Source organism: Drosophila montana, unplaced genomic scaffold (assembly GCF_035044405.1).
Source record: "Drosophila montana isolate Dmon_TW-CO22-7 unplaced genomic scaffold, ASM3504440v1 contig_3846_1, whole genome shotgun sequence".
Taxonomy (NCBI): domain Eukaryota; kingdom Metazoa; phylum Arthropoda; class Insecta; order Diptera; family Drosophilidae; genus Drosophila; species Drosophila montana.
Window position 1 is genome coordinate 988,072 of NW_026998718.1, and position 13,779 is coordinate 1,001,850.

Sequence of the window (13,779 nt, forward strand, 5' to 3'; positions counted from 1 at the left end):
TTTGTTTGACTTCATCTTTCCTATTTTAGCCAAGTTTTGTTTTACAATTTTTGACAATTTTCAAGGATATTCAAGCGTCGTTGTTTTGAAAATGTTTAATTAACTTAAAGTTTGCAAATTTGTTTATAGCATTGATTAACGGCCAGCAATGGTCGCTGTGACTTAGGCCAACTAGTCAGTCAACTCTAACTAATTTATGAGAACTTTCCAGCTGTAAAACTTCACAGCTCCAACGGTTAATTAAATGGAAAGTCTGTCGTTTAGTGGGGAATACTTGTACAAGCTAAAAAGTTGACGCACAATTACCAACACTTGGCCCAGGCGACATGATGGGGCACAAAAAGTTGACAGCCACGCCCCGTCCATTCGAGCTAATCAGACTATATAAATGTCAAGTTGCGTCCACATCCCGTACAGTTAGAAAAATCAGACTTAGACCCTTGCACCGCAGTGAACAGAACAATGAGCAGCTCTTTAGTGGAGACTCCGAGCACCTTTGGGGACATGATGCGAATGCCCGTGCGTTTCTACAAGACCATTGGCGAGGACATCTATGCGCATCGGTCCAGCAATCCGTTGAACTCGCTGCTGCTCAAGATCTACTTGTACGCGGGCTTTATCAACTTCAATTTGCTGGTCTGTGGCGAGTTGGTGTTCTTTTACAAATCGATTCAGGACTTCGAGACAGTGCGTCTGGCGATTGCTGTGGCGCCCTGCATTGGCTTTTCCCTGGTGGCGGACTGCAAGCAGTTGACCATGGCGTTGTATAAGAACACGCTGATACGGCTGCTGGATGACCTGGAGGAGATGCATCCGAAGACACTGCTGGCACAGAGGGCCTACAAAATGGCAGACTTTGAGCGCACAATGAAACGCGTCATAAGCATATTCACATTCCTTTGCCTGGCGTACACGACCACCTTTACTTTGTATCCGGCCATCAAGGCGACGGTCAAGTATAATTTCCTCGGCTACGAGACCTTCGATCGTAATTTTGGCTTTCTCATCTGGTTTCCCTACGATGCGACCACTAAAAACTGGGTTTATTGGATTACCTATTGGGATATTGCGCATGGAGCCTACTTGGCGGGCATTGCCTTCCTCTGCGCGGATCTGCTACTCGTCGTTGTCATCACTCAACTGTGCATGCACTTCAGCTACATATCCACCCGTCTTGAGGAGCATCCTTGCAACCCTGATGAGGACGCGGAGAATTTGCGCTTTTTGGCTAGCTTGATCAAATATCATGATAAATGCTTGACGTGAGTAAAATTTCGATTGGAAGGAGCTTAAATATTGCATTTCTTCTCTACCGGAACATCATCTCTCACAGGCTCTGCGAGCACGTCGACAGCATGTATAGCTTCTCTTTGCTGCTCAACTTTCTGATGGCCTCCATGCAGATCTGCTTCATTGCGTTCCAAGTGACCGAGTCAACGATTGAGGTGATTCTGATCTACTGCATCTTCCTGATGACATCGATGGTGCAGGTTTTCCTAGTTTGCTACTACGGCGATGCTCTGATAGCAGCAGTACGTGACGAGCATATTTGTGTCTGCTGTTCTTTCTATAAAACAAGAATACCTTTTGCAGAGTCTGCGTGTGGGCGATTCGGCCTACAATCAGAACTGGTTTCAGTGCAGCAAAACATATTGCATAATGCTCAAGTTGATGATTCTGCGCAGCCAGAAGCCAGCTATGATACGTCCACCCACATTTCCTCCCATTTCGCTGGTTACCTACATGAAGGTGAGTGCGGCTGCCAGAGCTCAGCTTCAATTATCATAGCTCTTGTGTTGTTTGTAGGTGATCAGCATGTCGTATCAGTTCTTTGCGCTGCTCAAAACTACCTACTACAGAAACTAAGCGTGCTTTCAAGCTCTCACCTCTCTTTCGCCTCAGCCCCTCCGCGCTGCTAGCCTAATGATGTCCGCGACACACTTTGATAATATTTAATTAAAAATCGCATTTAAAATTAATAAGCTTAAATTGAAACCAATAGCGCCCGAACGAGCACAAATGCAAAATGTAAAAAAAAAGAAAGAAATAAAACACATAGAAGAGCCCACGGACAAAAACATTTTTCAAAAGGAATATTACAGCACCAATAACAAACAACAAAAAACAAAAACAAACTCACACAGAAACAAACTCTGTAATGGCCCCCACTGAAGCGTCCAGTGTAAAGAGATGCCAGGAGCCATCACCATTTCCCAGTCCCCGGCTGGTAATAAAAGGAACAACATAAAACGCAATCACAATCATCGACAATAATCCGGCAGCGGCAAAAAATGCTTATTATAAAATTTCACAGTTTTTCAATGAGCGGCAAAAAGCAAAGCAAGTGAAAAAGGAAAAAAAAGCAATGGCTTTTCAAAATCATAATGGCAGCTAGTAACAAGAGTTTTGTGTACAAATAAGTGGAAAAAAATTGCCAGGCATTGGCATAACGATCGGCAGCCATGCCCCAGGTTCGCGTCCGGGTTCGCGTCCGCGTCCGCGTCGATGTCTATGTCTATGTTGGCGTCAATGAGCGCGAGCAAATACCACGTCAGCAGCTCCAATGGCATCTGCACCATCACCACCATCTCCACCGCCGCCGCCACACCCGTGCGCCGCTCGTCAGCTCGTCGTGCACGTCACGCGCAACCACTTAAAAAACCTAGGGCCACCCACCCAAACCTATTACCAGGCCATTCTCCATGCTCCATCCTCCCTCCTCCGTCCTCCATCCTCGCCGTTGCTCGCTGCATTTTCCCTTAACAGGCCGTTAGTCGTTATTATTTTGGTCCATTGACGCTGCGGGCCATGGCAGCACAGCTTTATGTACACGGGTATATATACCTCCTCGGCCATGTACACCCTCGCCCAGCCCCTGGCTCGGTCACCTCTTACAGTGCTGTGCTTAATGCGCCGTTCAGGCCAACGGCAGTGCCCGGGCCACATTATGTACCACCCCGACCCAGCTCGGCCCAGCTCAGCCCAGCCCGGCCAGTCCATCAGCATCAGCATCACCCACCTCCGGTTTCGGCTGCTTGCCACCCTCGTTGACGTTGATGTCCCGTATTGGAATCGCGTTCGTCTCGCCTTGTTTGTCCTCGTCGGCGTCCGCGCCCGCGTCCGTGTCCATCGTCCTGGACGCGCACTCTCGGCAATAGCACCACCAGGAGGGCAATTTTTATAATTTTAGTCTCGTTTGCTTTGAATTTATTTTTATTTTTCTGTTTTCTTTTTCTTGTACTTTTTCATTTTATTTTTGCCTCTCTTGCCCGCTCGACTGGCTTGACTCCTCCCTTCCGGCCGGGCAAAAAGGCTCCCCCGTTGCGGGCGTTGTTGATTTTATGTGCTGCTGCTGCTTCTTGCTCAAATTTCTTGTTGTGTACACACAAACGCACACACACATTTGGATTTATTTATGGTTTTGTATTGGTTTCATTTGACGCTTTTTTACATACTCGCACAGCATTACAAAATGGCGTAGTTCGTATTGATTTTTGATTTGTTGTTTTTATTTTCACCACGTTTGTGTCCTGTGTAGGCCAAGTCACAACTTATACTAATGCGCACAACTGTACCAAATACTATATTAGTAGAAAAGTGTAAGGAAGTTGAATTTATTACTAATAGATTAGATAGGCACTTCTTACTAACTATTCATTCGATTAGATCATATCAATATTTTGCTTTTAATATTCGTTTACTTTGTGTCCTGGCCAAGGGTTGCGACAGAAATATTACATATCCTTAGAAAAGTCATAATTTTATTTTAGCAGATTCCTGCTCATATAGACTAGCATTTATTTTATCGGCCGTATTTGTCGACCCCATATCGTATGCCACAAAGTTTAACAAACACAGTGATCCAATAATCCAATCCAATAAAAAATGTTGGTACTTCAGTTCAAGATTTGAATCAATGCCCGGCCTTTGGGTTCAGCTAGTGTACTCTTTCATTCATGAACCAAGGTTTTGCTTTATATTTAGAATGTTATTGTAATCAATGGTAATTTCATGTCCTTAAATAATATGATTGATAATTTATATAATTTTGCAGCACTCAGTACTAAATCACATAATAACAGCAAATAAAAATATATTTGTTAAAAGGCCACCATCGATCCCCAGCTGAAAGCAACCCAACTTCCAGATTCTTTTCTAAACTAATCTCAAAATTGTTTTCTTTTGATACATTTTTAAGCAAAAGTTACTATAATTAGTTGCAAAATTAATTGCTTATATGATTCGTTTTCTAATACTGGCAAATCTCAATTTATAAATTTTTTATATAATTTTAAATCTCAATTTATAAATTTTTTATATAATGTTGAATTTGACGACCTTTCCATTTTTATATTTCAAAAGTGTTTTCTTGGCTGGCATTTATAAAATTTATTTTTCTGAATTTTCCTTAGACTAAAGCAATCAGTTTTTTCGAAAATTAAAAGTCGAATTAATTAATTTGATGGAAATGTAGATTTTCTAGGCTCTGTTCAATGATTTGCTACTTAGTGTTATTCTATGCTATTTATTGAGTTCTTCAATTCGATGCCTGTTAGCTGACCCTCATTAGCTCACCTGTTGGGCTGCACCCCCACTACCCCTCGCCCAAAGTCGTGCTGGCAAACATTTTGTATTGAATTAGCATCAGGATGCTGGCAACGGCTACAAAGTGTGCGCAAATACGCAAAATCTTTTTATTTCGCTTGTCAGCTTTTAATTTTATGCTTTTCCTGATGGACCAAGACCAGAACCATGGCGGAGTCGGGCCCAGGGCCGGGCTTGGAGTAAAGCAATACTTTTCTTTCTTTATTCCTTTTGTGCGCCCGGTGTGGGACTGAGACTGAGACTGGGAGTGGGACTGGGACACGGAATGGACCTGGACAGCACTGGCTGCTACTTATGCGGCAACGACACAAGAACAACGTGCAGCCCGGGCCCAACTGAAAAGACGACCACTCTACGTGCCCGCCCCGCCTGCGGCCCACTTTCCCCTAGCAACGCTAATGAGATCCAAACGGAGAGTGCGGAGGCAACTTTCCATTACATAAAAATTTTTTTTGTTTTTTCCTCTCGTTGTCACTGATGTTGTTTCGTCTCTGGCCATCCTCCCACGCTTCGTGCTCGTCCGTGATCTGGCATGTGTCCTTTGGGCTTGTTAAGAAAATGTCGCTCTCTAATGCCCAGCAAGTTGTGCTCGGCAGAAATGTCAGGGGCAGGAGGGCAGGGCTGACAAGTCGCTGTAGGTATTGGTGCTGGTGTTGCCACTGCCACTGCCATGTTGGCGCTGCCGTTGCCGCTGCCGTCGCGCTCTTAAATTAGAAAAATGTAAATTTATTTTAATTAAGATAAATAAGTAACAAAATGTTTTATGGAAATTACGTTAACAACGTGGGGACAAGCGACAGTAATGGGCGGCTGGGTGTAGATTTCTTTCGCTTTGGCTATTACTTTCAAGAGGCGACACACTCCAGCCCGACCGCATGACAGCACAGGACAACGCAGGAGCACGGGCCAACTGCTTTAACATGCTAATACATATAAACAGCAGGCTGCATTTTAGTAGAGCTAGCTGGCGTCAATGGCAACAACAGCAGCGGTCATTTCAATAGGACCTGTCCGACACCATGCTCCTCCAACTACTGTGCGCTAAGAACAAATAAAATTATTTTTACCACTTGTGTATGCAGGGATTTTTTTGTTTTGCGGCTTTGTGGAAAAGTTAGCCATTGCTGCGATCGATGGCTGATGTTTTATAATTTTATTTTTTGTGTTTCGCATTTGGTGTATTTTATTTATTATGCACGCATTCTCTTGGAGCGGCTGTTATCGACACTCATTGAAGCGGTTTGATGAATGTTGTTGAAACTTTTAATTGAAGCCAAGCCGCGTCGGAGCTGAACCATTCGCAATTAATATATATTTGCACTTGCATTTACCACACAATATTTCAAACAAAAACAAAAACAGGCAAATACAAATAAAAGCCATCGATTTTTTTATTTCGATTTTTTGTATGTTTCATGTAGAAGTTTTATTTATTTTAATTAAGTCGCTTAATTTGTGTTGTTGTTTTTTTCTTTTGCTTTTTATTGCCTGGTCAGCCATTGCATTAAATGGCCCGACTGAAATTTATGATCGTCAATTGAAGCTGCAACTTTTTTCAATATATGCAGCATAATTAAAATTGCTAATAAATTTCAACTTTGACAACAACGGGGTAATTAAATACAATGAAAATCATTTTTTATTAAATAAACCTCAATCAGCATGCTGCCTTCGGGCACGACGAACATTAAACCCTCTACAGTCATGTTCGCAAATCTGAACTGTCGCAACATAGACAAATTTGTTGCATAGACTCCTTGGCCTGCACGTTCCAATGGCATCTGTATCTGGAACCACTCAGCCGGTCCACTTTTCAAGCTTAATGGTTTAAATATTTACTCGTAATTAAAATTCAGCTTTATGCACATCACATCAAGTGCATAATCACAGCGCCGCTATGCTGGCCGGCTGACAGCATCCTGACAAGGCCATTGAGACGATTTTTGAGTGAGATGACGCCCAGTGCGGCCGTCACCAGGCGGCGGGAACAGCAGGGGCTGGCGGCAGGGCCGACATTAGCCACCGGGCAGGATAAGTAAGCAACTGAAGATTATGTCGCCCCCAAAGTAAATTAAACTTATGCACAAATTACACAAGTCAGTTGACTGGCTCCCATCTGTCCCCACTCTCTTTCTCTCTCTCTCTCTCTCTCTCTCTCACTCTGTTGGGCTGTGGCTGGGCTCCACTCCGCTGCGAGCCGCTCTTTGCCCTATTCAGAGCAGCTCTGCTCATAATTAAAACTGGAGCTGAGTGAAATCGCATAAAATAAATTAAACATTTTAGGGCAATTAAGAGGGGGGTGGGGGGAGTCGGTGACTTTCTAGGTGTAGGTATGGGCGCAGGTGTGGGCTGCTACTCTGCATGCTGGCAGTTGCTCTCAGGACAATTGCAGCGTTAAGTAAAATATTAATGGTGTGGATATTCGAGGCATGAAGCAGATTCTCTAATAATGTAATCCAGACACAGCTTTGCCGGCGTGGTGGCTGGGCGCCCGAGCAGGGACTGCTTTTAATGATTTTTTGCTTCCCTTATTGTTGTTGTTGTTGTTGTTGTGCACACACATACACACACACACACACTCCAAAACATTTTCAAGTGCATCATTATTTGTTGCGAAATGTGCGGCCTGCCTGCGCCGGAGGCGTGGCTAAGGTGGCAGCCTCGTGCAAATTCAATGCACTGCATTTTTAATCCTGATGCAAGATTTTCTCTGTGTGAGTGTGTTTGGTTATGTGTGTGTGTTTTTTTTTTCAATGCCGCAACTGAAGTGCATGCCACGCCCACTGCACTTGGTATGCAAACATTTATGATGACGACGTCGACTGCCTTTCGCTGTGCCCTCAAAGGTAGTACGACTGCTTTTGTTTCGCCTCCCGTCCTCCCGTTGTCCCGTCCACCCATGTCCCCTTGGCTGGAATCCATGTGTGGGCCGCTGCTTGTCGAGTGCAGTCCTGGCTGCATAATGGGATGTCTGATGAAGCTCTTAGTCGGCATAATTATTACTTTTTTTGTTGTGTTTTTGCTGAGGGGCAACTGATATGCGTTGGGCCCTCTACTTGCTTTGCTTTAACTCATGAAATGAAATTATTAATTATATAGACTACGGCAACATGGCCGAGCAGCTTTTGGCCAGCACTAATGAGGTAAGCAGTAAGCTTTGCAGTGGCCAGGTTTACATTAGCAATGAGAGCAGCAGGAGGTGGCTGCCTTTGATCGCAGCCACTTGAATGCCAATTAAAAGCGTGTAAATAATTTTGAACAATTGCCAAACATACAATAGCCATGCATACATTATATTGTATTACATTAGGCAGCGGAGACCTGTGGCAGGATGAGCGTGAGTTATGGCTACTGCATTAGCATAGGGATTTCGAGTGCGGCATAGTTTGACACGGGTTAAGGAAGGTACCAAGAGTCGAGGGAACCTTACAGCCCAAGAAAGCGGCAATCATAAACATAAATCGTGGGAAAGACTGCCAGCATAGGCACAGCGAATATTCAAATTAGATGTATGTCACTTCACAGGACACGGGACAAACAGTAGGATAATACGGCATTTAAACCTGGCGCTACAGTTTTGTCAACGTACACGAAAGACAGAATAACTGAATAGCTGAATGGCTGAATGCCTGAATGAATGAATGAAAGGGTGATTGTTCTTGTTCTCACAATGTGCGCCCAAAGTGGCGATCGTTTTGTTTTTTTTTTTCTATGAGGGATCGTCAATCGCCAGGATCACAGCGGCTGATGAAGCTGTGCGTCTTTTCAAGCTATCCCGTAACCCTATTTTTCATTTCTTTTTTTCCTGTATATTTTCCAACCAATTTTAATTGAAATTTTTACCTGGAAATTGTGAAGCTTGGCCATCATTTGGGTGCTGCGCTTGCAGCTGCGACCCGCTGTGGCCTCTATCTGAGCTCTGGATTAATGTACAATTCTTTATTTATTGAAATGCGTCAAATATTTTCATAAAAAATACCACAATATTCCTAACGAGAACCGGTTAAACCAGTCTGCCTGTTACAATTTAACCCTAGCATTTATCAACCTCATCAGCCCAATGCAGATCGCAAAGCTGCACAAAGACCTTGAGAAACTCTTGCGCCTTGTAACTCTGAAGGAGGCTGTTTATCTATTCCAGTTTGAGCACGCCAGATGAGAATCAGCTGCCTTCAAAAATTTCAGAATTTTTCTAACTGTAGAATTATATTTTTAGCTGTTGCGATTATGAGAATATGCGCTCTGACCGAGATTACATTTAGACTGAAACTTAAGTTAGGTTTGAAAAATAAGTCTAGGGAGTGTTAAAACTAATAATAATAAGTGAAATTAATGAGAGGAGTCCGGGCGGTGATATATGTATATGATCATGTTATATATATAATTAAAATTGTTCTGCTTTTCATAATAATGCAATATATATTTGATTTGAAAAGCTTTATGGTTTCTTTGAATCACATATTTTGGCCGCAGTTGCCTTGAGGCCAAGTCGTGACTAACTTGGAATAAATATGTTCATAAGCTTTAATTGTTTCTTAAAAATGGAATGCATATACTCTGTGTCGACCAAATAGTTCAAGTGCTTTGTTTGGAGCTCTCTGTTTTTCGTATTTGAAACTTTTTTAATCTTCACAATCTATCACAAAACTTGGACAACGACAGCTGCGGGTAGATGAAAATTTAATTTTGCCGCCCCATGTTCAGCAAACGGCAACTTAATTTACGCTGAAATCCATTTGACTTTATCTGACATTCCAATCAAGCCGTCTAAAAATTTGTAACAACATAAAAAAAATCATAATAAAAAGCAAAAAAAAAAAAACCCAAAAATAACAAAAAAAAAAAAAAAAGTTGCTCGCAGTCACGTCGTACAACTTTTGATACAAATTTTTTTCGAAAGCATTTTTTTTTCTTCCTTTCCTGCCTGCAACATGGCGATGATGAACATGAGTATGACGATGATGACGATGATGATAGTGGGGTGGCGCTGCGCTAATGGGCAGCCCACCCCTCGCTGATTTTACGTACAAAAATAATTCAATTGTTCGTGCGACGATAGCGACTGCGAGAAGGACTCGGAAAATTAAAATAGTGTGGCAAAATATAAAAAAAAAAACAACAACAAAAAACGCTGAAAACGAGAGAAAAAACCTGAACCGACAGGCCAACAATATGTGCTGCGTGCTTGCGGGGCTCGTCAGCCAGTTCGGCGAGTGTATGGGCTGCTGGGTTTCCTTTTAGCTGTTGCCATCGGACACTCTGCTGCTGCTGCTGCTGCTTCTTCTCTTGTGCGCACATAATTTCCGGCGCATTTTTTATTTAATTTTTTACTGGAAATCACATGCTGACATATTCTTCCTTAACAACAAAAAAAACAACTTTGTTTTATTAAAAAAAATGTAATTTTATAGTCAAATTGTAACAGTTTTTTTTATGCCCTCACGAAGGGTATAACAATTTTGACACAAAGTGAGTAATGCATTAAAAAAGACATCTGCGATCCAACTAGTGTAAATATATTCCGATTTGATATAGTCATGTGCTATGTCTTTCATATAGACTTCATCGGTTATCGGATATCGCTTATCGATTATAGCTTAAGCATTAGAAGGATCTTCTTCGAAGGTTTACATCATCGAAATTATTATCTTATTAATCTCCAATATAAATTGGCCACAACATTGTTTAATAAAAAAATCGTTTCTCTGGAAGGGTATTTAAGCTTCGGCACATTCTGGGCATCTTTTTTACTTAAGATTCGGGGTGTACATTGAATAAAAGTATATATATAAATGAAATTAAAAAAGTGCACAGTTTACGCTCTATAAATTTTAATGTAAATGGATTTAGGTTTCTTGTTGTTAGTGTAGATCTCGTTGTTGTTGTTGCTGTTGTTGTTTTTGTTGCAGCTATTGCGTTTCGTTTCGCACACGCTTGTTAGCTTTAAAGCGCATTGTTACTGACAAGCTGTCGGATGCGTTTTATGTTATAAATTTTGACTTGTTTTTGTGAAGAGCAGCAATAAAAAAAACCAGACAGAAAAAATGATTGTAAAAAACGGCGCATAAAATGCAAATGCGTGAGTAGTTTTTTTTGTTTTATTTTTGTTTTTTTGGCTTCATTTTATGCATGCATAAGTGTACTTATAGCAGCGATATATGGCGAAAAGTAATGAATGCGGAGCGGCTGTCTAATGATTTATAGCCAAGACATATGGTTAAACCATAGTAAATGGTCAATTGCTCGGCGGGGTCCCATTTGAAGTGTCACTTTGCCTATAGTTTTAGCTCACTATATTTAAATATTTTGTTAAGCAAATAGACTATATTTTAGTCCAGATATTGGCTAATAAATATAGGCTATTTATTTTCTAATTTCCGAAACAGGAATGGACTGTATATTGGTCTTACCTTATACTTAAGCAGTACTGTACTTATTTATGGCAAAATGTCTCCTAAGATATTTAGTATTTAAGCTCCTAAAACGTGGTGCTATTTTGGTTTGACTTAAATTTAAGAAAAATCTACCTTCAATTTTAGGCAATTTTTGCCTATTTTGGGCAATTTTTTGTTATGGTTAAGCACTATTCATATTAATTTAATAATACTGTCAATTATTACAACTAGACACTGTTTCCCTCTAGCTTTAACCATTTAAAATGCTTTTTCCTCTTTAGCGTCCGTTGTTCATCAAAATGCACACAGCCTTGTTAATTAATAGCCGAACAATTTTCCAGGCCAATAAATTTGATTCTTAACAGCTCAATTGGAAAGGCAACTACAACAACGATATGACCAACTTTTCCACTAACTTAAAACTACATTAATCTTAGCCACTCATCGTTGTGTTACGTGAGTCACATCAATCAAATGCTGATTGGCCCACCCCAGGCCGGTAACAGGCAACCCACAACATGGCCGCTTCTCTCTCCAGTTCTCTTCTGCACTTCTCTGACTCGCTATCTCTGACTGTTTCGCGCCCTCTCTGCCATGATTTTTTGCAAATTTATTGACATACAAATGGGATTTTGACGGCGCTAACAAGTCAATAAAGCAAAGTCATAGACCTCAACCGACGACACAAACTGACAGCTAAAATTGTCAGTTTCAAGTGCTTGGGCAAATTTTACAATAAATAAAAGTCGAAAGAGTGCGCTACCAACAACAACAACAGCAGGCATTAAGCCTATTAACCTTTTTTCTGGTAGCGCAACAAATAACAATGCATGAATAAAAAAAAAGAATAAAATAAAAAAAAATCTGACGGGTCGTTCGGTTAGGGGTTGTGCCAGACTTACCCCCGCGGACGCACCCCACAACGCACTTTTTCACACCAACCGATCAATGCTCACTTTGCCGATTGTCGAAGTTTTTGTTGTAGTTGTTGCTCTTGGCTGGATGTGTGCATATATAGTACACAAAAGTGCCGATTTGCGATCGATTATGCGGTCTGCATTGATTTCATTATTGATTATTGCCTGTTTACTGTACACAATTGAGCCTGTCATTAGAGTTGTGAGGGATAAGCCCCTGGGAAACCCTCGAGCCTAAACCTGAGCACTAATTTGCTCTCATAATTGCATTGTCTGAGCGCAATGCATTATGTAAGCGTAATACTTTTGTTTGGCACCTGTGTTCATTGGCGACAGTTTTGTTTTACTTGTTTTTATTTATTTCGTATTCCCTCAACAGACGCTTTTCCAATTGGAATTGCCAAAAGCAAATGCTGCCAAAGCAAAACCAAATCAGAGAAATTCTTTTGACTCAGCTAAATTATGTATTATCAACTCAACTCGTCTTCTTATCTAAAATCTAAAAATCCGTGTAGATAATCTATTAAGTAGAAGATCCTTTCTTCCGATAGTTACATTTATTTGCTCAAAACTATCTACCCATTTTGTTGGTATGGATAGTAATTAAAAATTTGAATGCAATGATCAAGCTTTAGTATATTCGATTAATACAATCATAAAGCTTTTATGTTGTCACCAGGTACCTAAACTTTTCGCAGATCAAGCTTTAATTTCTCGAGTATACAAGCTTAAAGCTTTATTGTAATTAACACATAAAACTAAAACTAGCTTGAAGCTTTATTGCAATTATCAGTCAAAAGGTATTCACAGACCAAGCTCTAATTTATTTGAATTATACAAGATTAAAGCTTTAAGTTACTTATCAGATAAACAACTCTTCACGATCAAGCATTGGTTTATTCGTGTTATACAATCTTAATGATTTAACGTAACTTTAACTCTCCACAAATCGAGCTTAAATTCGTTCGTTTTATTGAAGCTTTAAGCTTTAGTGTTAGTTTAACTCTTAACAGATCAAGCTCAAGTTTCGCTTTATGCAAGTTTAAGGCTTTAATGTAATTACCAGGCACTTAATCACGTAATATGTTTTAAAATCTTTTTAACTCCAACTGTACATGCAAATGTTTGCCTAACTGTTCCTTTTCACTCTGCCAACACCAGCTCTGCTAAGCAACTGTACTTGCAAACTGCGAGCTTTGCAATTACTGTTGGTCAGTTGTGAGTGGCGCCTCCCTTTCATATTCGTTTCATTTGAAAATGCCACGGCTTTTTCATTTACCATTGTACGCTGACAGACTCCCAGCAGGGGCCTTAGGCGGAAAAGCGCTGCGAAAATGCCTTTAAATGCGGAATAGCGCCCGCTCCCAAATATTTCCTAATTAAGCGCATATTTTTGCTGGTTTAGCGTTAGCCACAAAAATATTTTGCAGTTCATAAAATTTGCGCGCTCGCCCGAAGCCCACGTCTAGAAATGTCAGTGCTTTTAAAAAACTATTATTTTCTCACACAAAGTACAATATAAGCTCGCCGGGGCTTCCTTATTAAATTTCCAGCACAGACAAGGACGATGGCGGCGCGTGTAATTCCTTCAAGGAAATCTTTTCAATTACAATTCGTGCAGATGGTTGCGTTTCCTTTGCGCCACCCACCTACCTCCTCCACCTATCCCCTCTCTCTCTCTCTCTCTTGCTCACTGACAGTCAATGAGCTTTTCCCCTTTTTGCTGGTTACTTTTTAAGCCCGGCAGACAGTGGCAATTTCTTTTCATTTTGTGGCGTGTCTTCCAGCGGTCCTGAATGTCGTCCTCCTGCAGCCCGTTGACAAACTGCGGGCTCTTTCCCTGTGGGCTGTTACGGCTTGCT

At 41.2% G+C, this 13,779-nt stretch overlaps 1 protein-coding gene across 1 annotated transcript; it reads left to right on the plus strand.

Moving 5' to 3' along the window:
• Positions 1-498: 498 nt before the first annotated feature.
• Positions 499-1,903, plus strand: Or67c (Odorant receptor 67c; the record flags this gene model as incomplete). Its single annotated transcript, XM_064696268.1, has 4 exons — positions 499-1,262; positions 1,334-1,532; positions 1,594-1,749; positions 1,807-1,903. Coding segments are annotated over 4 exons (1,179 nt in total), but the record flags the coding sequence as incomplete, so codon positions are not given.
• Positions 1,904-13,779: the final 11,876 nt, after the last annotated feature.